The 27,295-nt window shown below is 34.9% G+C and overlaps 1 protein-coding gene across 12 annotated transcripts in view; it reads left to right on the forward strand.

Annotated features, from left to right (window-relative positions):
- LOC114893208 (ankyrin repeat and KH domain-containing protein 1) overlaps window positions 1-27,295 on the forward strand; it is a 122,741-nt gene that overhangs the window by 44,863 nt on the left and 50,583 nt on the right. For 6 of the 12 annotated variants that reach the window (XR_003792849.1, XR_003792850.1, XM_029218831.1 and 3 more), the window contains exons 10-15: window positions 2,891-3,000; window positions 13,467-13,523; window positions 22,063-22,150; window positions 24,823-24,950; window positions 25,159-25,302; window positions 26,886-26,988. Coding sequence is in view for 10 of the 12 variants with exons in the window: in XM_029218831.1 (XP_029074664.1) it covers window positions 2,891-3,000; window positions 13,467-13,523; window positions 22,063-22,150; window positions 24,823-24,950; window positions 25,159-25,302; window positions 26,886-26,988 (630 nt within the window). In the remaining 2 variants the exon portion in view is untranslated. Of the gene's footprint in view, window positions 1-2,890; window positions 3,001-13,466; window positions 13,768-22,062; window positions 22,151-24,822; window positions 24,951-25,158; window positions 25,303-26,885; window positions 26,989-27,295 lie in introns of those variants that run through there. The other 6 variants (XM_029218833.1, XM_029218840.1, XM_029218834.1 and 3 more) reach the window with 2 other exon arrangements.

Genomic DNA, 27,295 nt, shown 5'->3' on the forward strand with positions numbered 1-27,295 from the left:
AGTCCCAGAAGTATTTAGTTTTAAAATAATTTGTGCTTGGGCTTCCCTGGTGGCGCAGTGGTTGAGAGTCCACCTGCCGATGCAGGGGACGCGGGTTCGTGCCCCGGTCTGGGAGGATCCCACATGCCGCGGAGCGGCTGGGCCCATGAGCCATGGCCACTGGGCCTGCGCGTCCGGAGCCTGTGCTCCGCAACAGGAGAGGCCCGCGTACCGCAAAAAAAAAAAAAAGAAGGAATAAATAATGTTAACTAAGAAATCAGCAGACATTCTGCTCAGCTCATGTGTTAACTCTGTTAATTACCACTGGCCACTGGTATAGTAAGAAATATTACACACATTTTATAGATATAGAAACTGGTGTACAGTCATGTTACATAACTTCCCTAAGCAAATCAAGCTAATAAGTGACAGGGCCAATATTCAAACTTAGAACTCCTGACATTGTTTTTTCTATTGCATCACCACTGATTCTCATATTTAGCTACTTTTGCTAATTTGAAGTAGGTAGTTTCTGGAACTGTCTCGGGGGCCTGAGAATCACTTTTTATGTGATCACTACCTAAAACAATTTTTTTCCAGATTAGAGTGTGATTTATTTACATGCATTTCTTCTTATAGTGTAGCACTAAAGAAGAATCCAACAGGTCTTTTAATACATTTCCTATACAGTTTTTTAAAAAAATTAAAAGACCTTGGGCATCCCTGGTGGTGCAGTGGTTGGGAGTCGCCTGCCGATGCATGGGACATGGGTTTGTGCCCCGATCCGGGAGGATCCCACATGCCACGGAGCGGCTGGGCCCGTGGGCCATGGCCGCTGAGCCTGTGCATCCAGAGCCTGTGCTCCGCAACAGGAGAGGCCACAACAGCGAGAGGCCTGCATACTGCAAAAAAAAAAAAAAAAAAAAGTAACCACAGTACCATTTCCTTACCTAAATTTTTAAAATAATAATTCCTTGATGTCATTAAATACCCAAGCAGTTTTCATATTTTCCTGATAGTCTTATAAATGTGTATGTGTGCGTTTAATGACTTTTTTGAATTAGGATTCGAATAAGATTCATACAGTAACTCTTGATCAATACATCTCTTAAGTCCCTTTAATTTATGGGCTCTTCATCATCTTTCTTTTCTTTTTTCCCTTGCAAGTTTTGGTTGAAGACATGAAATGTTTATCCTTTAGGGTTCCCAGAGTATGGATTTTGCTAAATGCACCTCCATGATTTCATTTAACTTGTTTTTCTGTCCCTTGGATTTTCTATAAGTAGTACTTAGATCTAGAGACTTGATTAAATTCAGGTATGATGTATGTTTGTTTTGTTCTGTTTTGTTTTTAAGACTACTTCATAGGTAGTATTTGTGTACTTTATTCAGGAGGTAGTAAATGTCCGATTGTCTCTCTTTTTGATTATTAGATATTGATGATCATTGCTTAGATCCATTAATTCGTTAAGGGTTACAAAGTGGTAATATTCTAAATTCTATTATTCCTTCCTTGTTTATTAGCAGAAATATGTCTATAAAGAGAAACTTCCCTTCATCAACTATTTGGTTACTCTTAGGTATAAATCATATAGGAACAGTAGTATAAATGTTTGATTTTCCCCCCCTTTTCTCTCCCCCACTCACCGCAAATAATGAGGTGGACCCCTAGTATCCTTCACTGGTGACCAAGGAAGTGGTTTTTTTTGTTTTGATTTGAACATCATTTTGAACTTCTAGATTTAAACATACATGATGGCTTTTATTCTATCATAGTCCTCATTCTTTTTGATGTAAAAATTGCTGAAATATGGGACAGTTTCACTATCTTTGGTCAATAAGTTTAGCTCCTAAATCCTTTTGGTGTGACCTCATTATAGTCTGTTTCCTTGCTTTTTGATATTGCTAGGTGTTTCAGGCCCATCTTATACAGATTCTCCCCCAGTCTTGGAACCAATTATTTCTTTAAGAAGCCCTAATTTCATTTAGTAGGATATGGTACTTAGAGATCACAATCTTAGCTAGAGATGCTGTTTCGGCTTGGTCTTTCATTGTCTCTAGGCCTTTTTAGTTGGTCAGAGTGAGGAAATATTTTTCTTACAGATAATAATACAACATGAATTCATGTCAGTACTTCCAATTCAGAACCATACGGTTTTACTTAACTTCAGCAATCTTTTATCTGTGTTTTCTCTCAGCCATGCCCCGAATTTCACTGACCAAAGGATTACTCATTTGATTTTTACCACAATATCCATAGAATAGAAACCAAAACTACTGTCAATATGATTTCTGAAAACTGTTTGATATTTTTGGCTTTAGCAGCCCTTTTATTTCTTAGGGTATATCTTACTGGGGATGTATAGGCAGATTTTTTTTTAAAAAAGAAATTTATTTATTTATTTATTTTGGCTGCGTTGGGTCTTTGTTGCTGCGTGTGGGTTTTTCTCCGGTCGCGTCAAGTGGGGGCTACTCTTTGTTGTAGTGCACGGGCTTCCCATTGCGGTAGCTTCTCTTGTTGCGGGGCACAGGCTCTAGGCACGCAGGCTTCAGTAGTTGCAGCACACGGCTCAGTAGTTGTGGGTTGCGGGCTCTAGAGCACAGGCTCAGTCGTTGTGGTGCATGGGCTTAGTTGCTCTGCGGCATTTGGGATCTTCCCAGACCAGGGCTCAAACCCGTGTCCCCTGCACTGGCAGGCGGATTCTTAACCACTGTGCCACCAGGGAAGTCCAGATTATTGTATTTTTTAATCATTTGGTATAGTTCCTTTCTGTGTGGCTAAAAGCATTCTTCCAAAACATTTAAAGGAAAATTAGGATTCTTAAAATCTGATATTTTCATATTTAGAGTTTATGAGTTTCACCAAATTATAAACTTCACAAAGTAAATGTGTAATTTTTTTGTTTGCCAGGTGCTAACGTTCATGCTACAACAGCAACAGGAGACACAGCCTTAACCTACGCTTGTGAAAATGGACATACGGATGTTGCAGATGTTTTACTTCAAGCAGGGGCTGATTTAGTAAGATATTTTTAATTTCAAATATTTTTGTGTGAATGTTAATACTCCTTTATTTTGAACATTTAGAAGGCACTAGTAAAGAAGATCAATAGTTTGCATGCTTTGTATAAAATAACTTTTAAAAGTTTGGCTACTTGTTCTAGTTGTTGCATTTATTAAATGTATTTGAAAATAGTTTTTAAAAGGGCATACTGTTTCTTTTCCTAGGTAAAAACGTTTGTTTCTTTCTTCCTCTCACCCCAATCCCATTTGACATTCCTGAACCTTTTTAACTGCCCTTTATTAGACATACAAATTCAGTGATATGTTTGCAACATAGAATAACCTGTCAAATCACTTTGAGTGATTTCTTTTGTTTTTCTAATTAGTTAGACATTTAAAATAAAGCTACTGTCATCTTCCTAACAACATTATTACAGCATTTCATTCTTTTTCTTTTCTTTTAATATCTTCTATTTTGGCTTTTCAAAGTTTCAAATTAGATGGCAGGTTCATATGTGTAATAATCCTTACAACTATGGGAAATTATAAATAATATCCCACTTAAAGGTTTATGCTTCTTGCTGAAATGTTTGCTTTGACTAATTTTTATTTTGTGAGATTATTTTGAACTGCTTTCTAGAGTTTCTTCCAGAATTCCCTTTTGTATTTCTTAAAAATCTGTGTGAGACACGCATAATTATAAATGCTGTACAGGATCAACTTTATTAATTTCAGTTATTTAGAAAAAACTGCAAGTATTGTCTTTTAAACCAATTCCAATAACAGACATTCCCCCCAAAATACCTGAGAACATTGTTGGAAAATAATTATTGACTATAATAAGTGTATAGTGTAATTATGCTATTTATTTATCATCATTTCTACTTCTAATAAATATTATAGTGATAAGACTAGCATTCATTCTCATTAATTAGGACCTGCCAGTTAGAATTTCTAAGAGGTATACTTTTTTCGTTTGAAAATTATGATGGATATGTTAAGTAGATCTTAATCTTCTGCCTTCTTTCTTTATCTCATTCCTTTTTTTAGAGTTGCTTTGGGTCATCTAAAAATTAAGAATTGAAGCATTTCATCACTTGGAATAAACAGGGTAGAGCATAAAAGCTTAGATAATATAAGCAAAGTTTAATACTCTTATCCTCTGAATTCTTATCAAAATTCTTCCTTCCATTTTTCCATAGCTAAGTCACTTTCTTGACTAATTTGCTAGTTCTTCTAAAAATATTAAATAGGAAAAGAGGAATTATCTGTTAAATGCACTTTAAAGTATAGCAAAACCTTAGTGACTTTTGACAGAGTTAAAAATTTGTTATGAAATATTTTTAAATGCCCTTTAAAACAAAGGGCATTTAAAAATAGAAAACAAAATAGTTGTTTTCTATTTTTTATTTTTATAGTTTTCTGGAATTAGGTAAATTGTGATTAAAATTCCTTAGAAGAATTTCATAAATAAGCAGATTGAAAGATTTGAATTTACCATACTGTTTTACATTCAAAATATAAGATTAAAAAATGGCTCAGATAAATATTTACCTTAAGTACAAAGGTAATACTGTTATTCTAACGTAACTTTTTCTCTTTTGCAAACCGTCTTTGCATTCATATATACATGTAATTATAATCATAGTATAGTACAGTTGTTTTCTATTTTCCAGAATGTGTGTTCTGTCATAATCTTTTCCATTTTGCTACATATTCTGTATATTTATAACTTGTGCATAATATTCCATCAAGTTGATGAGCCATAATCATTCACTTATTATTGAACTTTTGACTTGCTTTTTATTTTTCACTGTTGTAAATACTGCTAGATTTAATAATTTCATGTGTGTAACATTTTTCACTTTAAAAATGTATTCCTATTTTATGCTTTTGCTATCTGTGGAGAGATATTTCAATTTTAATATTAGTTATTTTCCTGATTGTAAAAAGCAGTTCTTGTTCTTTATAGAAAATGTGGAAAGTATGGAAAAGCATAGTAAGTTTGATATTTAAAACGTATAAATAATTTCAGACTTTACTATAAGCCATAGGCAGGAAACAAAAGACCTAGTGAAAAACAAGAAGTAAGTAAAGCAGGCAGATCAGTCCCTGAGTCCTGAGGAAGAAAATGACTGATAATTCTTGCTAGCTGGACCTAAAAAGACAGTAGCACCTTTCTTGTCCTTCATTCTTTTCTGTCACCTCCTAGTATCTGTTTAGGACTCTAGTAATTTCCTCCAGTGGTTTGGAATTGGAAGACTATGCTCCCATTGCGTGGAGTGGAGATGTATTCCATTTGTGGCATCCCATAGATGTATTCTTGATGTCTAGGTTGGGTAGTTCTTTAAATTAAATTGTTTGTTTGTTTGTTTTCGTGGGCTAGCTGAGAACCTTCATTTGGGGGGGAACTATTTTTACCTTCGGTTTTAAATAAGAACGCACAAGTCAGCCTTTGAAACACAATCTGGACCATGCTTTGTTAGATTTTTAGAGCTTAACTTTTGCCACAATTTAAGGCTGTTATTATATATTTTTTTAAAGAGCTTAAAAGTTGTTGTCTCTCATTTTTAAAAATATTCTGTAGAATCAGTTAGGATATTAATTACAATTTTATAAAAATGTAATGCAACAATTTGGATTTCTTATATTGTTTCCTGAGATGAAACTGAGAGGTTTTAAGGCTTTTCATTCTACATGTGTAGTAGGTATAGTTTAGAACTTAGTTTTAAAGGAAATCTAGACAGTTTCTTATTTAATGCTTTTTTTAAAATCCACAACCAGAACTGATAGTATACTTGAGCATTTTCAGGTAGATCCTCAAAATATGTGCATGTTCTCATTTGAAACTTAGTTATTTGCAATTTTATTTTTTCTTGTTTTAAAAATATTTAAAATGAAAAAATATTAGATATTTCCAGTAAAAAAAAACCCTTAATATCTATCATATTTAGAAGGTTATGGATTGATATGTAACTTGTCTACCTTTGTAATAATTGCATAAATTTGAATAATCCATTATTAAAAACCTTTGGACTAGATTAGTTTTCTTAAATAAGCCACTTAAAATGTTCCTTTTGGAAATCAAAAATTAAATGAAATAAAAAATTGTCCATTAATTCCAGAGTTCTTTTTGAAAATTCTCCCTATTTAACATGCAAAATCATTTTAACTACTGAATAAGCAGAGAGCCTTGAACAAATCACCTAATCTATGTCTTCCATATAGTTGTACTTCTTGTTACCACTGTAATGGGAATCATTATATATTGAAATAAAGATTATTCCTTTATGTACTTTCTTTCTCTGCATAGCATCTTTTGTTTATTGGGCCCAAATTAGTATTTAGTATTTGGTGTGATTACAGGTATAATATGATGTAAACCCATTGTAAGAAAGTTTGTATTAAAACACATTAGCATTCTGTAGTATACTTAAAATCTAAAAGAAATTTTTAAAAAAAGAAAAAAATAAACCAGCCTTTGGAAACTAATCTTATTTCTCTGAAAAGGAGTATACTATGTATCCTTACAAATTTGTTATTGAACTGCTTGACCAGAAATAACCAATAAACACCATTTAAAAATCGAAGTTGAGTGACTCCCCTGGTGGTCCAGTGGTTAAAACTCCACACTTCCACTGCAGGGGGCATGGGTTCAATCCCTGGTCCGGGAACTAAGATCCCATATGCCGTGAGGCGCAGCCAAAAATAATAATAAATAAAAATAAAATTGACATCTGCAATATTAAAAAAAACAAAAACTGAAGTTGATTCAGTTCCATTGTCTTTGAGTCACTGTCCTGGTGTCCTGTATAATTATTACTTTAGGCTGTTCTCCCCATTTACTGGTCTTTAGACCAAAAGGCAGAGTTTTAATATTTCATTCTTATTTGTATCTTGATAGCTTACTTCAGCTAAAGCATTTATATGGCTTGATTTCTTTTACCACAGTCCTCTAGCCCCCTCTTTACTATTACTTTTATGTTCAAGGTGGAGAATTTGCATAGTTAACTATTCAATAGTATAACTTGGATTGTAAAACCCTACTCTGCTTCTTTCTTTTTTTCTCTTGCTTGCTTTTAATTTTGACTTACTTTGTTGTCTGTGTTTTCCTGGCTTCCATGCCCAACCATGTTATTGTTATAGAGATGATCCATCTCTATGAAAGATGACTGCATCAGGTCAGAGTTTCCAAACGCCCTAATGATAGGATGTTTAGGTGGCAACAGTGTTGGTTAACATGTCAGTGTTGTTTTGTTTTTCTGTTTTATATATATATATATATATATATATATATATATATTAGGAGTTTTTGTTGTTTTTTATTTTGTTTTATTTTTTTCTTCCAGGTTTATTAAGATATAATTGCCATACAATACTGTATAAGTTTAACTTGTGATAATCACAAGTGATAATCACAATAAATTTAGGAACCTCTGTCATCTCATATACAAAATTAAAGAAATAGAAAAAAAATTTATTCCTTGTCATGAGATCTATTAGGATTTGCTCTCTTAACAACTTTCATATATAACATACAGCAGTATTAATTATATGTATCATGTTGTATAATACATCCCTAGTACTTACTTATAACTTGAAGTTTGTACAGAGTTGCTTTGATTTGGTGGTGTTTCTGATTTTCAAACCATTTGTAAAGATGATGGAATCTTTCTCTTTTCTTCATGGCATGTTAATTTCAGCACTAAAACGTTGATATATTTGTTGAGATAAAAGAAATATTTGTGGAATTTCCTTCACATGTATTTGCCAACAAAGCTAAGGTTGGAAAGGGAGAGTGATATATAAATCCCGTAAATTAGTATTCCTTCCTTCTCTACAGCTCCTTGGCCTTTCATGTCTAGAAGAGGAACTCAAGTAGTATTTCCCATAATAAACAACTGACATAGATATTAGAGAAGGTAAATATATTTTAGTTGTGTTCACATAAAAATTTTTTATGACCCACTTTAGCATGTTACAGGCCTTCATTGCTATTTGAAAGTAAATCTACTAAAAGGAAGAAATACCTGTGGAAGGTATCCTGTAATCCTGTATCTGAATGGAGGGCTAATGAGTGACAAAGGCTACACTTAGTTATTTAGAAAGAACTCAACATTAGAGATGCTACTGAGCATTAAACAAGACACTGGAATTTTCATCACAGCCATCAGATCACTGATCTATAAGTAAATAGTTGCCTCAATATTCTCATCTGTAAAATAAAATGTAGTGTTATTTTCTGGACTGTTTTACCCAAGTCCTGTAAATATTCTTTCTTCGGCTATGCTGGGTGTCCTAGGGCAAATCACTTAGATTCCCTAGCCTTCTTTTGTTTTTCTTTCTCATCTCCCCCCTTTCCTTTATTTTATGAGGGGTTTGGACCAGAAGATCTTTAATGATGTGGCTTAAGAAGTCTAATTTTATGATTTTTAAAGAACAGGTTAACTAGCTACCTTTTTGGAGGTATCAGATGGACTAGATGAGTACTTAACCCAAGAATGTGTGAAGTGCTATGGGATGCTTGAAGAAAATGAAATTTTAAGGTGTGAGTCATAATTAATAATAATGATGTGTTACACAAATTATTCTCTCTCTTAAAATCTTTGGGTATATTAAATGTATCTTAAATTACTTAATTTTGGGCATTATTTATAATTAATAATTAGCAAATTTAGCTTACTATAAAATATTTTAATAGATAAAAGTTACTAATCCCTAGAAAACACAGTAATGTGGTAAGGCCATCCCAGTAAAGAATAATTTGGCATTATAATGCTAAATCATATCTCTCCCACCCTGTCTTTTTACTATCAGTATTTTATCCTACTTAAATACTGTCAAAGAAGTAGGAAAAGTTTCCTTAACATGGATTTTTATTGTAAGTAAACTATTTTCTTAAGAATAAAATCTCTCCAGTTATCTTTGGAATTGTTCAATTATGAATTTATTCTTCTTTTCCTTTGGTTAAACTTTATTTTGAGTAGCAGAATAAACTTTTGTTACATCCTCTTCTCATATGCCTTCAAACTTTTCAAAATTTCCTTTCTTTAGGATTGTTTTTTCAGCTTTGGCTTTCAAGTATGCATAGGTAATGCCCAGTGAGAGACAAGGAATTTAGAAATACTGTTTTACTTTGAGATGTTAGCCACCTTGAAAATAGGGGTGGAAGATGGAGAGGTTTTTCCAAGGACAAGATAGGACATGGATTCTTTCTTTAAGCTCATAATAAATCTGCTTTAGATGCAGTAGATCAAAGAAAATAAATAGAACCAACCTAAAGAAGTGTGGTGGGCACACAGTGTTGCTAATTCTGGGTCTTTGCCATATTGAGTAATAGTTGGTCCTATGCAAATCAGTTATTTTTATTTTTATTTTTTTTGCGGTACGCGGGCCTCTCACTGTTGTGGCCTCTCCCGTTGCAGAGCACAGGCTCCGGACGCGCAGGCTTAGTGGCCATGGCTCACGGGCCCAGCCGCTCCGCGGCACGTGGGATCTTCCCGGACCGGGGCACAAACCTGTGTCCCCTGCATCAGCAGGCGGACTCTCAACCACTGCGCCACCAGGGAAGCCCGATCATAACTTTTAAAGGTTTATTATTTTTAATGTTGGAATGAAAATCGAAGCACTTCTGCACTGAGTAAATTGCGCCCCTTGAATATGTTGTACTGGTCTATCACTGATTTTCCTCCCTAACCATGAAGTAAGCTCTTTGACCCTTGTTGCTTTTCTTAGACTGTGTTCTAGCCAAATGAACTTTGGGGGGCGTTTTCCTAGAATAGTTGAGCTAGTGGAAACTGGGTGATTTGGACATGGCTACATTAGCACCCTATGGTTCTTAATCCTGGAAATTAGATTTGATATGGACTTACCTTAAAAGAAACAAAAATTTTGAAGGATCAGTTTGTTATCTATATTAAATCTTAGGAAATAGAGGATTTCTATTTCTTTTCTATATCCTCTTTTGTAAGATTTTTTTTTTTAATTTAAGCAATATGTTGTGTGTCTTTCTAAACATTTCTATACACTCAAGCATATATATATTGTGTATGTGGGCTATATGTCTTTTTTATATGAATAGATTTGTTACCACATATACTGTTCTGAAATTTTTTCTTTTTAATATAATGTTTTTCTGTCAATTCCTAAGATTTCTCTTTCTTTTTCACAGGTACCCAGTGTTCTATATAATTTATTAATCATTTATTTATTCATAAACAACTGGGTTATTATAATTTTTAAAGATTACAAATGGTACTGCACTAAATATTGTTAGGCAGATTTACGTATTTTTGCTACTTTTGTGAATATATCTATAGGGATAAATTCCTAGAAGTGAAATTGCCAGTTTTCAGAGGGTCCACATCTAAAAGTTTGATAGCTGCTGCGAAACTGTACAAAAATGCTGAACTAGTCTATACTTCTACTAACAATTGAGGTCTCCTGATTCTTATATTCTCATTAACATGGGTTAGATTTCCCCTTCCTTCCTTCCTTCCTTCCTTCCTTCCTTCCTTCCTTCCTTCTTTCCTTCCTTCCTTCCTTCCTTCCTTCCTTCTTTCCTTCCTCCCTTCCTTCCTTCCTCCCTTCCTTCCTTCCTCCCTTCCTTCCTTCCTCCCTCCCTCCCTCCCTCCCTTCCCTTTCCTTCTTCCTTCCTTCCTTTTTTTATGGTTTAATTTTCTAATCTCTGATCATAGTCCCCATGTTTCTTTTATCTAAAAAAATCCCTGTGTTCCAAGTAGCCCTATGAGCTGCTCACTAATTGCTGAACTAATTGTTGAACTATATAAAACACAGGTATAAAGTTACTTCCTGGAAAAGTATTTATTCAGACATCATTTACAAATGCAAATTTTGAAATATTTTGTTAATTTCTTTTAAAAAACTGATTTTTAAAAAATCAAATATTTAGACAATGTTTATTGACTCCATTCTGAAGAGGAGATTAATGTGTCTTTCACCATAGGATTTTCATGAGTTATTTTATTATTACATTGTCATGATTTTATAACATTTACATTCTGTTTTATGACCCTATTACTTCTCAAAGTTGTTTAACTGTATATTTAGGTGGATTCAGTGTTTACCTTACTAGTTTTTCATATTATGTAGACTCTGAATTCCTGATTTCCTGAACTTGACTCACCTTTTGGCTGGCTGATACTGGTATTTTGTTTTGAATTTACTTTCCTCAACCAAAAAAGAGTTCACAGGTGCTTGCATTTTTGATATTACTTTATGTTGTATTTATAAATGAATGTAGCCAAATATAAAATTAATGAATCACTTGTTTTTTCCCCTCAAAATTCTAAGCCTTCTATTCTACTGTCTTCTGGTATTAAATATTGCCAAAGCCTGCTAGAATATTCCCCATTATATGTAAGTGATTTCCTTTCTGCCCGGATTATCATAAGATTCTTTCATTATACTTAAACCTCTATGATTTCGCCAGGATGTGTCTTGGTGTTTATTATTTTATAACAGTTTTTCCTGGAAAACCGTGAGTGCTTTCTATTTAAAGATTTTAGTTCATCCTCTCTCCCCTCTCCTTTTCTTTCTCCTCATCATCCTTCTCCAGTTTTTTTCTATTACAGCCTTGAATACTTCTTTTTCTGTTCTGTTTTCTTCTGGAACATTTATTATCCACATATTGAATCTCCCTTATTATTTTTATGTCTGATTCTTTTCATTTCTTTGTCCTTTTCCTCTGTATTGTTTCTTTCTTAAGCCCATCCACTATTTTTTCTGTATACTTGTTGCTGCTTCTAATGTGGTTTTCATGGTTTCATCATTACTTAGTATCTTCTGCTCTTCCAACTCACTTTTTTTCCCTGATAAATTTATTTATTTATTTATTTATGGCTGCGTTGGGTCTTCATAGCTGCGCACGGGCTTTTCTCTAGTTGCAGCGAGCGGTGGCTACTTTTTGTTGAAATGCGCGGGCTTCTCATTGCGGTGGCTTCTCTTGTTGTGGAGCACAGGCTCTAGGTGTGCGGACTTTAGTAGTTGTGGCACGTGGGCTCAGTAGTTGTGGCTCACGGGCTCTAGAGTGCGGGCTCAGTAGTTGTGGCACACGGGCTTAGTTCCTCCGTGGCATGTGGGATCTTCCTGGACCAGGGTTCGAACGTGTGTCCCCTGCATTGGCAGGCAGATTCCTAACCACTGCGCCACCAGGGAAGTCCCCCAACTCCTTTTTTTTTTTTTTTTTAATTTATTTATTTTTGGCTGCGTTGGATCTTCATTGCAGTGCACAGGCTTCTTATTGTGGTGGCTTCTCTTGTTGCAGAGCACAGGCTCTAGGTGTATGGGCTTCAGTAGTTGCGGCTCGCGGGCTCAGTAGTTGTGGCGCACGGGCATACTTGCTTCGTGGCATGTGGGATCTTCCTGGAGCAGGGCTCGAACCCATGTCCCCTGCATTGGCAGGCAGACTCTTAACCACTGTGCCACCAGCGAAGTACCCCCAACTCCCTTTTAAGTTTCCTCTTGCTGTTATATCACTTTGTTCCACTAGTTAAAGCGTTCATATTGTCTTTAATATTTTTGAAAGTACAAGGGAACATTTGACTAAAATTTTGTTTCCATTTTTGTAGGAACTTCTTAATAGGTTCTGTGTTGGATACTTTGTGCTTATTTATTCTTATTAGAATGGAGCTTGTCTTTGTTGAAAATCATATGGGATTGAGGAAGGGAGAAGTGAACTTTAACAGTCAGCTTGTTCAAATCATAGAGTTGACTCAGAATACTTTCTCACCAAATCTCTACCATAGGAGCATGCATCCCCTTAGGGTAAGCATATCATCCAGGGTAGGAGGTAGGAGTGACTTAGGGTGAAGCCTTCTCTAGGCCACGTTTCTTTTATTTGGAGATATAGTTGATCCTGGTCAGTGATTGCAATTCTTATTACTGTTTCTTCAACCATCTCCCTGTCTCATCTTTGAGTACTTTCTCCCTGTCTGGAGACTAGATCTAGATAAAATACAGATATTCCATCTCTCAAGTTCTTTCAAGTCTCCTGTTTTAGTTGAAAAGTGTGAGCACTAAGTGCATTTATAATGGGGGGAGGAGGTACTACAGAACTATTTAATCTCTTACAGTATTTTTCCTACTTTTATCTCTCAGCTTCTGATATTCGCAAATCTTTTGATTTAATTATTTTCCTTGGTTAGATATTAAGATACTGCTCTATTTTCTGTGGTTTTAGTTGTATTTGGAGATAAAGGCATGAGTTCAAAAACTTTAGCAGAATTAGGTCTGTGTATGTTAAGGTTTATATTGAAGTTATATTGGTAGAGAACCATATTATCATACTTAAAAATCATACTCTGTTCATGAGATTATGGTCTCTACAGATGAGAATCTTTTTAGTTGAAGATCCTGAGTTAATAAAGCCCAGCACCTGAAGTACTGGTCACAAGGTCTTCATGGCCAAATGTGATTTTCGTTTTTGGAATAAGATCCGTGAGTTCTTCTTTTTCCTTTCACAGGACAAGCAGGAGGACATGAAGACTATTTTGGAGGGCATAGATCCGGCCAAGCATCAGGTGAGGGTGGCCTTTGATGCTTGTAAGCTACTACATAAAGAATAGATGATGTAGGTAACCAGAACTCTAGATATCTGAATTCCAGTCAAGAAGTTCCAGGACCCTGTTGGGTGACAAAGGAAATCCTCTTTGATTGAAAAAGATTATGAAATTCCAATAAAAAGAGATTTACATTACTAGTGGTTTGCCTCCTTAGTATTCTTTTTATGTGGTATTCCTAAAAAAAAAAAAAAAATCTCTTAGGTTAAAATAGATTTTCTTATTCAGATAGTTTTTTTGCATTCTCCCTTATTGAGAGAGTTAAGATAACCCAGAGAGAAAGTCTCAGTCATAAAGCCCTTTGTATTCAACTTTGTTCAACAAAAATCTGAAACTCAGATTTAGGGTGATATATTGGATTTTTTTCTATATAATCCTCAAACAAACAACAACAACAAAACATTTTAGTGAAACATTTACTATATTGCTCATGCCCTAGTTTCTATAAAATTAAAATTTTCTTCTTAAAATCCTCTCGTGTAACCTCGTTCTAAGATTGTCTTTTAAGAAGGTGAATACTTGTTGATAAACAAACATTTCTTTTGAAAAAAAATGTGTGGAATTTGTGCCTGATGCTTTTAAAAGTCAAGCAGATTTAATATCCATTGTAATCCAGAGAGATTTGTTTATACTCAGGAGCAGTGCTTAATTTTTAAATTAGGAATAAGTTGTGATTGCTTCACAATTAATTTAGGCCATCTAAAATAAATTTTTCAGTGTCAAGCCACTCTTAACCATAATGCTTATTAAGTATCTTTTTTATTGGCTTTTGGAATGAGAAGTTGTTATATATTCATTCTATTTTGAAGAAAGTAAATAAATTTCTTTCACAAAATACTATGTGAAAATGTAAACTTTTACTCAGTTTATGTAATAGCTGTGGCTCCTATCAAGAATGTAAAGCTGAGTGTTAGTTCAGATAAAGTTATTTTTTTCTCCCTGGACTTGTTAAAGAAAATGTGATTTTAAATCTGTCTGTCTAGCTGTAAGTCTCAAGACTTGGGATACTTTTTAAAATTGAGGTTTGCAGCCCCACTTTTAGAGGTTCAGATTCAGCAGATCTGAAATGGGGAGTCTGCATTTTAAATGATATCCCAGGAGATTCTCATAAGTCCTCTATATTCCACACTTTGAGACATTGCTAGAGTCTGTAGATTATTCTGCATCGTTGCTGAGTTCTGTTCTTTTCCAGCCTTTGCTTTATTATCATTCTTCGTTCATCCAAACTGAGTAGGCTTGGTTTTTGTCTTTGTTACTTGTGGTTTTTAGAAACTGAGCTAAACACAAACCCTAAAACGGTGCCTCTTAATCTTTTTCCATCTCAGTTCTGCTGAGGGATATGAATCTGATCAGTAACAGATCACTAAGTTAATGATTAATATACAGTGGTGGGTTGGAAGAACATATCCCCTAGGGGAGAGTGTAAGAATCCTTTAGTACATATATAGTATAAAGCAGTCTCCCTCTCCTCTCCTCTGATTCTGGTGCTTCCCCCTAGACAGTGTCCTCCTTCAACTGCAAGAAACACCGACTCTGTGATATAGTTACAATCTTTGATATATATCTTGGTTGCCCAGGACTGTGGTTTTAAAGGAAATCAAATTATTTTAAAGAAAAAAAGCCTAAATCTAAAATTAAATTTTGTTATCTAAAGCCAAATAGAAAAAAAATGCACCTTTTTTCTCATAATGCTTATGCATCGGAACCAGAACTTTGCAGTGCATTTTTTATGGACAAGATTTTAGCAGGCTCATGAGCTCTGATTATCCACTTATAAATATGTTTCAACTGTTGATTAATTTACCTTAATAAACTAAATAGGACCTCCCGCTTTTTAAATAACTTTTTATTAAGGAGTAGCGTATATACATATTTTAAAACTTTACTACTTAAAGCTGGAAAACTTTTATCAATTTTTTATTGATTCTTAAAACTGTGCAATACACAAAACTCCTAATACACTTTTTTTTTAAAGGCCAAGTTCTTTCTTTCTAGGTTATTGTATGTTGAATGAGTTCTATCTCAAAGTTGTTTAAATATAAGTAACAAATGACTTCCAGTCAAGAAAGTAAAGTCACTGTTAGTATATTTTGAAACCTCTCTATCATTCAAGTACATAGATCTAATAAATAAAATATGGGAGAAAAACAAACTAAACTAAAAATATATAGCTATACTCAGAAACAAGACCAACGAACTCTGTGGACTAGAAATGGACACTGGATCCACAGCTGAAGCTGTAGGCCCAAGGAGAATTAAACCTAAAAAAAAATGGGCGCTGGGGGCTGGAATTTCATCATCTTTAAGGGAATAGGGACTGAATGCATCTCACATGGAACTCGCCAATAGGTACAGTCTTATTGCCCAGCCTATGAAGCAGCATGGAAAAAAAGCTCCAAGCAACTGCCCAGAGTCGCAGTCAGAAATTAGCAAATTGTTCTCCATAGAGAGAAGATGCAAAGACAACATTGTAACTAAGAACTTGGAGGGCATCATTATTTGATTTAGTGAGAAGAACAGAAATAACTTCATGGCATAAGAAGCTTAAGTTGCCAAAGAAAGAGCTACTTCTGAAATGGGCCGGACTGAGGTAACTTTCAGACCATCTAATGAGAAGGGATAAGTTTGTGGATGGAAAAAAAAGAAAAAAAACAACTCCCATGCAAAATGAGCTTTATCAACTAAAAAAATTATAAAGCTCAGGAGCAAATCTACATGAAGAGAGAGAGTCAAAATGCAAGCAAACAAAAAGCAGCAGCACAGGAGAGTACAGGCCCAAGGAAATTGAAATAAAAGACTTGAATCAAAGATTTTAAGCATGCTTATTTTAAACTATGAACAATAGCCATAAAACAATGTGAGGCAATGAAACAAAAGCTGATGATTATGAATTAAGAACAGATAGATACGAAATAAAACAAACTTTCAGGAGAAAAAATTGTGGAAATAAAAACTAAATATATAGGATAAACAGTATATTGGACAGTTGAATAAAGAATTAATGAATCAGGGCTTCCCTGGTGGCGCAGTGGTTGAGAGTCCGCCTGCCGATGCAGGGGACACGTGTTCATGCCCCGGTCCGGGAAGATCCCACATGCCGCGGAGCGGCAGGGCCCGTGAGCCATGGCTGCTGAGCCTGCGCGTCCGGAGCCTGTGCTCTGCAATGGGAGAGGCCACAGCAGTGAGAGGCCCGCGTACCGCAAAAAAAAAAAAAAAAAGAAAAAAGAATTAATGAATCAAATGATAAAATAGGTAATATAGCACAAAGGTAAAGAGATGGAAAATATGAAAGAGAAATTGAGAGGCCATATATGTATTTGACTATATATATATATATATATATATATATGAAGTTCCTGAAAGAGAGGCTAGAAATAGAAGGCAGGGGCAATGCTTGAAGAGATAATGATGGAGAATTTTCTAGAACTGAAACCTGACATGAATCCTTGATTGAAAAATAATTGCTAAGCAGAACAAATGAAACTGCAGAATTTTAAGGATAAAGAAAAATCTTAAAAGCTATTGGAGGAAAAATGAATTATTCTCAAAGGAAAAACAATTAAATTTTTGATGGTAGATTCTCATCAACAAAAATAATCACAGAAAACAATGGAGAGTAGTATTCTCAAAATACCATAAGAGGGACTTCCCTGGAGGCACAGTGGTTAAGGATCCACCTGCCAACACAGGGGACACGGGTTTGAGCCCTGGTCCAGGAAGATCCAATATGCTGCGGAGCAACTAAGTCCATGTGCCACAACTACTGAGCCTGCGCTGTAGAGCCTGCGTGCCACAACTACTGAAGCCCGTTCACCTAGAGCCCGTGCTCTGCAACAATTGAAGCCACCACAATGAGAAACCTGCACACTGCAACACAGAGTAGCCCCGCTCGCCGCAACTAGAGAAAAAGCCTGTACGCAGCAACGAAGACCCAACGCAGCACTCCCCCCAAAAAAAACCAGAAGAAAATAACACAATATAGAATTCTATACTCAACGAACATTCCAAAGAAGGAAAAATAAGCATATTTTCAGATCTACAAAGAATAAAAGTTTACCACCTCAGACCCTTGCCAAAAGAACTACTAAAAGTTATGTACATCAATAAGGAGAAAAAAGAACCCTGGAGGAAGGCGTGGGATGCAGGAAGCTACGGTAAGCACAGAAATTGGTAAACTATAAATACGAATTTGTGAGTATAAATCCTAAATTTTTATGCTTAAAACGAAAGTAGTACTAAAAATGTAGACAGCAATAGTATGAAATTCAGCAGGATATGTTAGAAAGTTCAAAAGCCATTCTAGAATCCTTGCATTGTTTAGGAGTGAAGAATCAGGTACTGAATAACTTTAAAGATTCTTTTTTACAAAAATATTATTAATCAGAACAAATATAAACCTATTGAACTTAATTGTTAAAAGGGCACAGACTTGAATTAGATTCAAAATCAAAATCTAGCAAATTCTGTTTTCAGGAGAAAGATCTAAAAAAAAATGACAGGGAAAGGTTGACAAAGTAATGGAAAAAGTTATGTAAGGCAATATTAATATCAGGGAAAATGGAATTTTAAACCAAAATCATTTTTAGAGATAAATAAATGCTCCTCCAGCTAGTATAACAATTACTAATCAGTAACTAACATCTACCCTCCAATTAAAATAGAAAATTACAGAATTACAAGAAAATTAGTCAGCTCTACATTTGTAGTGATAGGATTTTTTCCCACACTTCTCTATGAAACTGATAGATCAAATACATAAAGCGATTGTTAAGAATAGAAAAATCAAATTTGCTTTTATAAATAGAGAGCTACCATTTTGTTCCCAATAAATATGGAATATGCTATTTTCCAGTGCATTGAATATGTGTAAATCTGGTGCATGTTTTAGGCCACAAAAAAGTCTTTAAAACAAACTTCTTAATCATATGAACTACATTCTCTGATCTCTGTCTTTTTAAAATTACAAATTAACAATAAGACCTTATTTTAAAAATCCCATATAACTAGAAAATGAGGAAAAATACTTTTACATAATTCATGAGTTAAAAAGGCAATCCCAGTAAAAATTGCAAAATAGATGTTATCACCAAAACTACACATCAAAACTTGGGTGAGAGGATACAGCTAAAGTGGTCCTTAGAAGGAAAATTGTGTGTGTGTGTGTGTATGTGTATAATGAAAGTAAATGAAGCTAGTAAAAGAACAACAGCACAAAGAAGGAAGGACATAAAGTTTTTAAAAAGTTAATAGAATAGTAAACAACAAAAAATAGAGTTAAAAAAAGAAAAAATAAGGATAAACAGCAAAATAAAAGCTGATTTTTAAAAAATTCTGAAACAGATAAAATAAGCCCAGCTTTTTTCAAAAGGGCAAAAGGTATATGATAGAAACTTAAAGGGAGTTATAACTATATGATATAGTAGAGAACTTTAAAATTTATAAGGCAATATGAACAATCAGTTTGAATACTTAGATGAAATGAATACTGATTTTTAAATATAAATTATCAAAAATGATTCAAGGGGATTCCCTGGCGGTCCAGTGGTTAGGACTCTGTGCTTTCACTGCCGAGGGCTCAGGTTCAATCCCTGGTCGAGGAACTAAGATCCCACAAGCCTCGCTGCGTGGCCCCAAAAAAAAAATGATTCTAGAATCGTATACCTCAATAAAACAACCATTTCACCAACTGAGTCAGTAGTTCAAAACCATCCACCTAATGAAGGTAAGAGGATCCCAGATGGATTTATAGGTGAGTTTTACCAAATGTTCAAGGAATAGATAATCCCTATATTATTCTAGCTGTTCTCCAAAAAGAAGAAAGAAAAAAGGTTAAATTGCACAATACCTAAGTTTGTAGCCTTGAAAAATAATTTTCTGTGTTTATGAAGGAAATAATCATAATTCGTATCCTAAAATTTTATTGATATTGAATAAATATTGGCTGAAATAATAAATCCAACATTCATAAGTAAGTAGCCAGTTGATCCTTGAACAACGTGGGGGTTGGGACGTCCACCTGTGCAGTGGAAAATCCGCATATAACCACATCTACCCGTGTTGTGCGGGGTTCTGCACCCCTGTGATCGTGTAGTGTAGAACTTAGGTATCAACATATAAATGGACCTACGCAGTTTAAACCGATGTTATTCAAGGGTCAACTGTATAGACAAATTTGATTCCTATCCTAAAAGGATTCAGTGGTCAGATAGTTTGGGACAAATCGTATGTGTTGTGGGATATACATTATTAATTTTAGGACAAGAAATATTATAATACATTATAAAGTTGTAGTATCGTATCAACTGTTTCCTCAAACATATTGTTCAGAACCAAAGGAATGAATTTATAGGGAGGAAAATAAAATAGGCAGCTTTTAACACCTTTTATTTCCAAAATTTTATTAGTATGTTGAATTTTGAAATTTCACTTGGAGTGAGCATCTTGAGATTATACCTTCTGATTTCTTATTTTTAACAGCTATGGGAATATTTTAAATATACAGAACTAACAAGTACTTTAAAAGTTACTTTAAAAGTTTATTCTAAACAGGGCTTTCAGAATCTTTTGTCTTTGCCACTACTAGTTGCACTGATGGGTGTCACTGCCAGGCTTAAGAGATAAGAAAGAAAAAACAAGGAAAAGTGACATTAGTATTGCCCACCCATGATCTAGTAATAATGTATTATCAAATGAAGGTAATGAATGTCTTACTCTAAGTTTAGCTACCAGTCTTAAAATTAACTTATCTTTCTCATATTTACCTAGTAGAAAATTTAAACTTCAAACTTCATTTCTATGAAAGGGAAGATTTGAGAGGTCAGATGTGCTTAGGTTCCTTCTTGGTAAACAGTGTTCAAGTACTTCATTGTTTTAGACATTAGGTATATAATGATAAGCAAAAATGGACATGATTGCTTTTCTCATGAAGCTTATACTTGAATGGTGGACATGTTACTCAAATAGTTAACACAAACTAATATGTGATTGGAACTTATGAAAGAGCAGTTCGTAGAACTGTAAGTCAATAGTAGGAAAAGTGATCTAGTCAAGAAGGTTCAGGAAAGTCTTCCTTGAGCAAATAACACTTAACTTGAGACAGTCAAGGATGAAAAGGAGCTAACAAAGAAGTGTTACAGGGAAGAGAGAGCAGCTTAAGCACAAAGGTCCTGAGACAGGAGGGGAAATAGCAGTTGCTAAAGGAGCAGTTTCTTTCCAGTGTGTAGCTGATACAACAACTCCAGCATGTAGTGTGTTGACACAACTTTCTAGGTCTTTCTGAGTAAGCTCTTCATGATGTATATTCCGTTTTGTTTGAAGTAAATTGCCAGAATATTAGATTTACCTACATTTGAATATAAGTTCAAAATTCATTCTAAAGCCAAATTTTGTTGGCATTATCTATAGTTATTCATCCTCCATACCTTAGAGTTAATAAAGATTGTTGTCTAATCAATATGCATAACAAAAATCAAAACATAAACTGGGAGGTTGAGAATTCTACACTATCAAGATAAAAGAAAAAAACTTCTTTTAGAGTGGAATTCCTGTCACTGCAGTCCAGTTTAAAGTTTCCATTGGGTTGACAATCTATTCTTATTGTTAGTTTGCCAAAGTTGTAGTGAGATATAGTTATGTAAGAAGAAATCACCGTTCTTTATCAAGTTTTTCTTAGTAACAAAAGAGGACAAGAACAACAGAAATTAATGTTTGCATACATAGTGAAAGAGGGGATAGTTGAGAGAACTTTTTGTAAAAGCTATGTGTCAGCTACATTTTAATACTTAGATGAATGTAGTAAGAGTTCACAGTACTCCCAACAGGCAGTACTACTTACCATACAAGCAAGCTTTTTTTAGTGGCATTTGATATTAGGATGCTTGAGAAGCTGTTTTCTCATTCATTCCTCTTGCGGACAAACTTGCTAGGAAGAATAACAATCTTCCTACTATTGTAAGACTGCTTCTTTTGTCTTTGACTATTCAAGCATTTAATTTCTACTCTAAAAAATAATCAGCTCATTTGTATGTTTTTCTTTTTCCTTTTCCCTTTAATCCTGAAATACCATAGTGTTTTTCTTCAGAGATTGGTTTCTCTCCTTTGATAGATCTCTTATTGGCTTCTGATATGATGAGATCCTCAAAATCACCTCACAAAATTAAGGTTCCTTTTTCATAGTTCAGATGAATAGTTAGGGAAATATCTTTTTAACCTTAGTATTAGAAAAATGCAGTTACTTCTCTTTGGGGATCAAACTAAACATAAGTCTTATCCTTAATGTTTATTGTTTGGTATGTAAAACTGAACGTGCTCTTAGAAAGTTACACCATCTAATGTGGACTGAAATTAATCCTGTATTTTGGAGGAATTGAGGTAGGTAACATAAGTGACTGCATTGAGTAAGTATTAAATCTTCATTATTTCTTATGTCATTGATACTAGGTGTTAAAAATAGATGGTTAATGAATTGGCACTGATGGATTATTTTATGTTTCTTTACTAGGAACATGAATCTGAAGGTGGAAGAACCCCTTTGATGAAAGCTGCGAGAGCTGGCCATTTGTGCACCGTGCAGTTTCTTATTAGCAAAGGTAAAGAAAGTACAAGTGTGCATTTCCAAGAAAGTACAACTTCTGAAAAAAGTTCCTAAACTGTTGCAATTTCTTTTAAAGTTACTTTACCTATAGTATAAGTATTATATTCCAGTCTTTTGTTGCTGTATTTTATTAGGAAGCAGAGTTCATAAGGTACTTTGCTGGAATCTTTATTAGTTTTTTTTGGCTGCGTCAGGTCCTTTTTTTTTGGCTGCGTTGGGTCTTAGTTGCAGCACACGGGATCTTTCGTTGCCACGTGTGGGTTTTTTTTTCTCTCTCTCTAGTTGTGGCGTGAAGGCTCCAGGGCACGTGGGCTTTGTAGTTTGCGGTGCGTGGGCTCTAGTTGAGGCTCGCGAGCTCAGTAGTTGTGGCACAGGGGCCTAGTTGCCCCGCGGCATGGGGGATCCCAACTCCCTGACCAGGGATCGAACACACGTCCCCTGCATTGGAAAGTGGATTCTTAACCACTGGACCACCAGGGAAGTCCTGTTTATTAGTTTTGAGTTTGAAGTTTTCATCAACCAAAGAGTATATGGTTACTCCCCAAAGTTGGAAATGTCAAAGGTAAAGTGTCCAGCTATATTTAGTAGATACAGTATCGTTCATCACTTAAGGCAGTTCTGCTGGAAATGGGGAAGGGTGGAGGAGAGAAAGTCTGCTACTGTTGTTTATGGTACAGTTAAATCAACCAAGTACACAAGGGTGTTATTTATTATTTTTATATTCCTCTAGAGATTCTATTATTAGAATATATTTAGGCAAAGAAGTTCAAATGATGGATAAGAGGTAGTTCAAGACTATTTATTATAGAAAAGTGAAATGCTGCTGAACTCAGTTTATGTTGAACCATATAAAATTGTCATTGTATATGTCAAAGATGGTAATAGCAGCAATTTCTTTTGGTTCAGCCTAACTCTGTGTAGTGTTCGAGGTACTCTGGCATCTGATAAAAAAAATCTTAGGTTAGGATGTTAAACTGTAAGGAAGGTCCACTCAAGTGTTGTCACATTATTCAAATAAACATTTTATATCTATTGTATATTCCAATAGAATTCTGACATTTTGTACCATTAAGGATGCAGTGTAAGATTTTATCATTTTAAATATACTTGCTTTCTTCTTTAATTGGATAAAATTAGGCCTATTTTCTTCACATGACATTTTGCTACCAAGTAAGGCATATCTTATATAATGTCATAACTTAGTCTGTAAAAGCTATTTACTTCAACCATGCAGAAGTAATAAACAGATGGATAACCTTTAGAGTTCTCTCATGCTCCTTTCCTAATCATACCATCAACTACCCTGCTAAGCATATAATCAGGCTTGTCAAGAATAAGAACACATTGATTATAGCCTTTCTAGGCTGTAGTAAGTGCTAAACAATCCCAACTAAATTTATTATTAACAACTTTAAAAATAATCTTATGTTGGTAATGTAAGGATGTTTATTGGTGTGCCTCGTCTTTCCCAAAGGTACTTTAATACAAGTTAGGATTAGGTTCAGCTGGGTCTTTTTGAAAATTAAATAAATAGTAGTTTCCCCTAGGTTTATTTTTCCCTTCATAAAATAAGTCGAATTAAGGAAGAAGGAAGAATGAACGTTGCTATAGTCCTTTTTTTTCTTTTTTTTGGTTTCAACTACGTCTTAGTTGCAGCAGGCGAGCTCCTTAGTTGCAACTCACCAGCTCCTTAGTGGCATGCGAACGCTTAGTTGCATCGTGCATGTGGGATCTAGTTCCCTGACCAGGGGTCAAACCCAGGCCCCCTGCATTGGGAGCATGGAGTCTTATCCATTGCACCACCAGGGAAGTCCCCATTGCTATAGTCTTAACCATCTAGTTGAGTCCTTTTGGGATTGTAAAAGGTAGTTGAACTAAAAATGAGAGGTCTTTTTTTCCGTGAATCAAAATTAATTTACCAAAAAAAGAGGCTAAGAAAAGATTTTGCATTTAGACTTCTTTTTGGTCATATTGTACAAAGCTATTGAACAACTTACTAAATAGCCTTTCTGATAATGTATTTGGATAATCTTTTGTCTTCTCTTCATATCCAGGTCTCTCTGACCCTTAAAATATACAATAGGAAGAATTATATTTCTCGTAAATATTGTTTAAAAAAATCTGTTTTCTCTGCTTTGAGACCTGGCTATACTGCCACATTTTAGAAGTAGATCAAAAATGTCATTGTCTTTACATACAATGGTATTATTTGGTGCTCACATTAACCTGTATATATTTATTAATCTAGATTTTTCATTTTAGAAGTGATATTGAATGAATGAACTACAACTATGCACAGCAATGTGGATGAATCTCAAAAATATTATATTGAGCGAAAGAAGCCAGGCACAAAATAGTACACTGTATGATTTCATTCATATAAAGTTCAAAAACTAAAACCAGTTTGGAAGTCAGGATAGTAGTTACCATTGGAGGGTGGGGTAGTGACTGAAAAAGTGCACAAAGTGGGGCTTCTGGTATGTGGATAATGTTCTGTTTCTTGATCTGGGTGCTGGTCACACAAGTGTGTTCACTTTGTGAAAATTTTTCAAACTATACACTTATGATTTGTGCACTTTTTTGTATCTATGTTGTACTTCAAAAAAGTTTTTAAAATCATATTGTCTGACTGGCTTTGTTAAGATTGCTGTTTATTTTTCTTTGAAGGTGCCAATGTGAATAGGGCTACAGCCAATAACGATCATACAGTAGTGTCGTTGGCATGTGCAGGAGGTCACCTGGCAGTTGTGGAGCTACTCTTGGCTCATGGGGCTGACCCTACTCATCGTCTCAAGGTATTCTACTTCAAAATAAGTAAATAATATATACGTCATTATTAAAATATATTTCAAATATTTTAGTGCTTAATATTTATTATTAATATTCATTACTGTTTAAATGAGTTTTGATTTTATATGAGCTGCTAAGAAACTAAATGTGTTTAGTAATCATATTATAAAAAGAAATTAATAAATGATTAATTATGGTGTCAATTTTTCTCAGGATGGCTCAACAATGCTCATTGAAGCTGCAAAAGGTGGCCATACTAATGTTGTTTCTTATCTATTGGATTATCCAAACAATGTTCTGTCAGTTCCTACCACAGATGTGTCTCAGCTTACCCCACCTTGTCAAGATCAATCTCAGGTAATGTAAAACAGAGCTTATTTGTAAATATAAATATTCTTCAAATTGGGAGTTTTCGTTTAAAATTAGCCTTTAGTAAAATGGGCTTATTTCTCTCTCTCTTTTTTTTTTATAAATTTATTTATTTATTTACGGCTGCGTTGGGTCTCTGTTGCTGCACCCGGGCTTTCTCTAGTTGCCGCGAGTGGGGGCTACTCTTCGTTGCCGTGTGCGGGCTTCTCATTGCGGTGTGCGGGCTTCTCATTGCAGTGGCTTCTCTCGTTGCGGAGCACAGGCTCTAGGCGCGCGGGCTTCAGTAGCTGTGGCTCGTGGGCTCTAGAGCACAGGCTCAGTAGCTGTGGCGCACGGGCTTAGTTGCTCTGCGGCATGTGGGATCTCCTCGAACCTGTGTCCCCTGCATTGGCAGGCGGATTTTTAACTACTGTGCCACCAGGGAAGTCCAGCTTATTTCTCTTTTAAATTTGAATAAACCTGGTCCTAAATTCTTTAAGATTTTCTTCAAAAGTACATGGAAATTTTTTTCATTGTCTTATTTACTGAAAATAGTGTTTAAAAAGAAACACAGGGCTCCCCTAGTGGCGCAGTGGTTGAGAGTCCACGTTCCGACGCAGGGGACACGGGTTTGTGCCCCGGTCCGGGAAGATCCCACATGCCAGGGAGCGGCTGGGCCCGTGAGCCATGGCTGCTGAGCCTGCACGTCCGGAGCCTGTGCTCCGCAACGGGAGAGGCCACAACAGTGAGAGGCCCGTGTACTGCAAAAAAAAAAAAAAAAGAAACACTTAATACCAAATATAAATATAAGTATTCCAAGTTGTCCTTTTATTACAACTAGGTTTTAGGGTTGTTTGGTTTTTTATGAATACATTAAGCATGAGCTTGAACCAAGAGAATGATTTTCCCTTAATACCTCCCAAGACAATATTAATTATCCTAGAGATCGTTACTTTTGTCATCCAGGAAGGTGTGGGTAAACCAGGATATATGCACCAAAAATTCATTAAAGTAATTTTTAAACCTACCTAAAAATATGGAGAGAATATAGAGAGTATACTAAGTATACAAAGTTCAGTGAAATCTGAAATTGTTTTCTACAAAGTTATTCTGAGAACTACTGAAATACACCAATTCAGGAAATGTGTTGGATTTTTTTCTTTTGACCCATATAGAATTTGAACAAGGGTAAATTGGCTAGTTGAATATGTGGCTTGTACTCCTAGCTATAACTGAAACCAGCAAGGATTTCTCCGTAACAAGAGTGATATTAATTCCATTTAGCTTATCATTGACTGCTTGTAGAATGCCTGAATTTGCCCAATCAGTATTCTCAGAAATTACTGCTTGGTGAATAATGTTGCTGCTGCTGCTTCTCCTTTTCTTCTCCTTCTCCTCCTCCTTCTTCTTCTTCTTCCTCCCCTTCTTCTTCTTCCCCTCCTCCTCCTTCTTCTTCATTTTTCTTTTAAAGAAACAAAAAAAGTTAATTTGGTGGTATATGAAGAAAATCTAAAACAGGATCTCTGTTTCATTTATGGACCTTTATTTTATTCTTTGGTCTGAGATTCTTTTTTTCTGAGTTGACTTTTTAGGTTCCACGTGTACCAATGCATACACTCGCCATGGTTGTACCTCCACAGGAACCTGACAGAACTTTACAGGAGAACTCTCCTGCTGTTTTAGGAGTACAAAAAGGTTAGTTCTTGAACTATTTTCCTTAAAATGGGTATTTTATCACCTAAAGTATGAATTCATAAAGGTACTTTAATGGTACACAGTTACTGTGTATCCAGAATTGAGGTAGGTAATTCTGACAAATGCTAATCATCTTACATATTATTTAAAATAGAAAAGACACAACTACTAGGAAAAATGATTTCTTAAAATGCTAACATACTTCTAGGTGTCGTTTTCATCTGGCGTAGGCAAAAATACTTAAGCATATACCAAGTTCTTCATTATATTAAATAAAGTAGCAAATTATATTAAAGTAGCAAAAATT

The sequence above is a fragment of the Monodon monoceros genome, unplaced genomic scaffold (assembly GCF_005190385.1).
Source record: "Monodon monoceros isolate NGI ecotype Baffin Bay Population unplaced genomic scaffold, NGI_Narwhal_1 Super_Scaffold_12, whole genome shotgun sequence".
NCBI classification, from domain to species: domain Eukaryota; kingdom Metazoa; phylum Chordata; class Mammalia; order Artiodactyla; family Monodontidae; genus Monodon; species Monodon monoceros.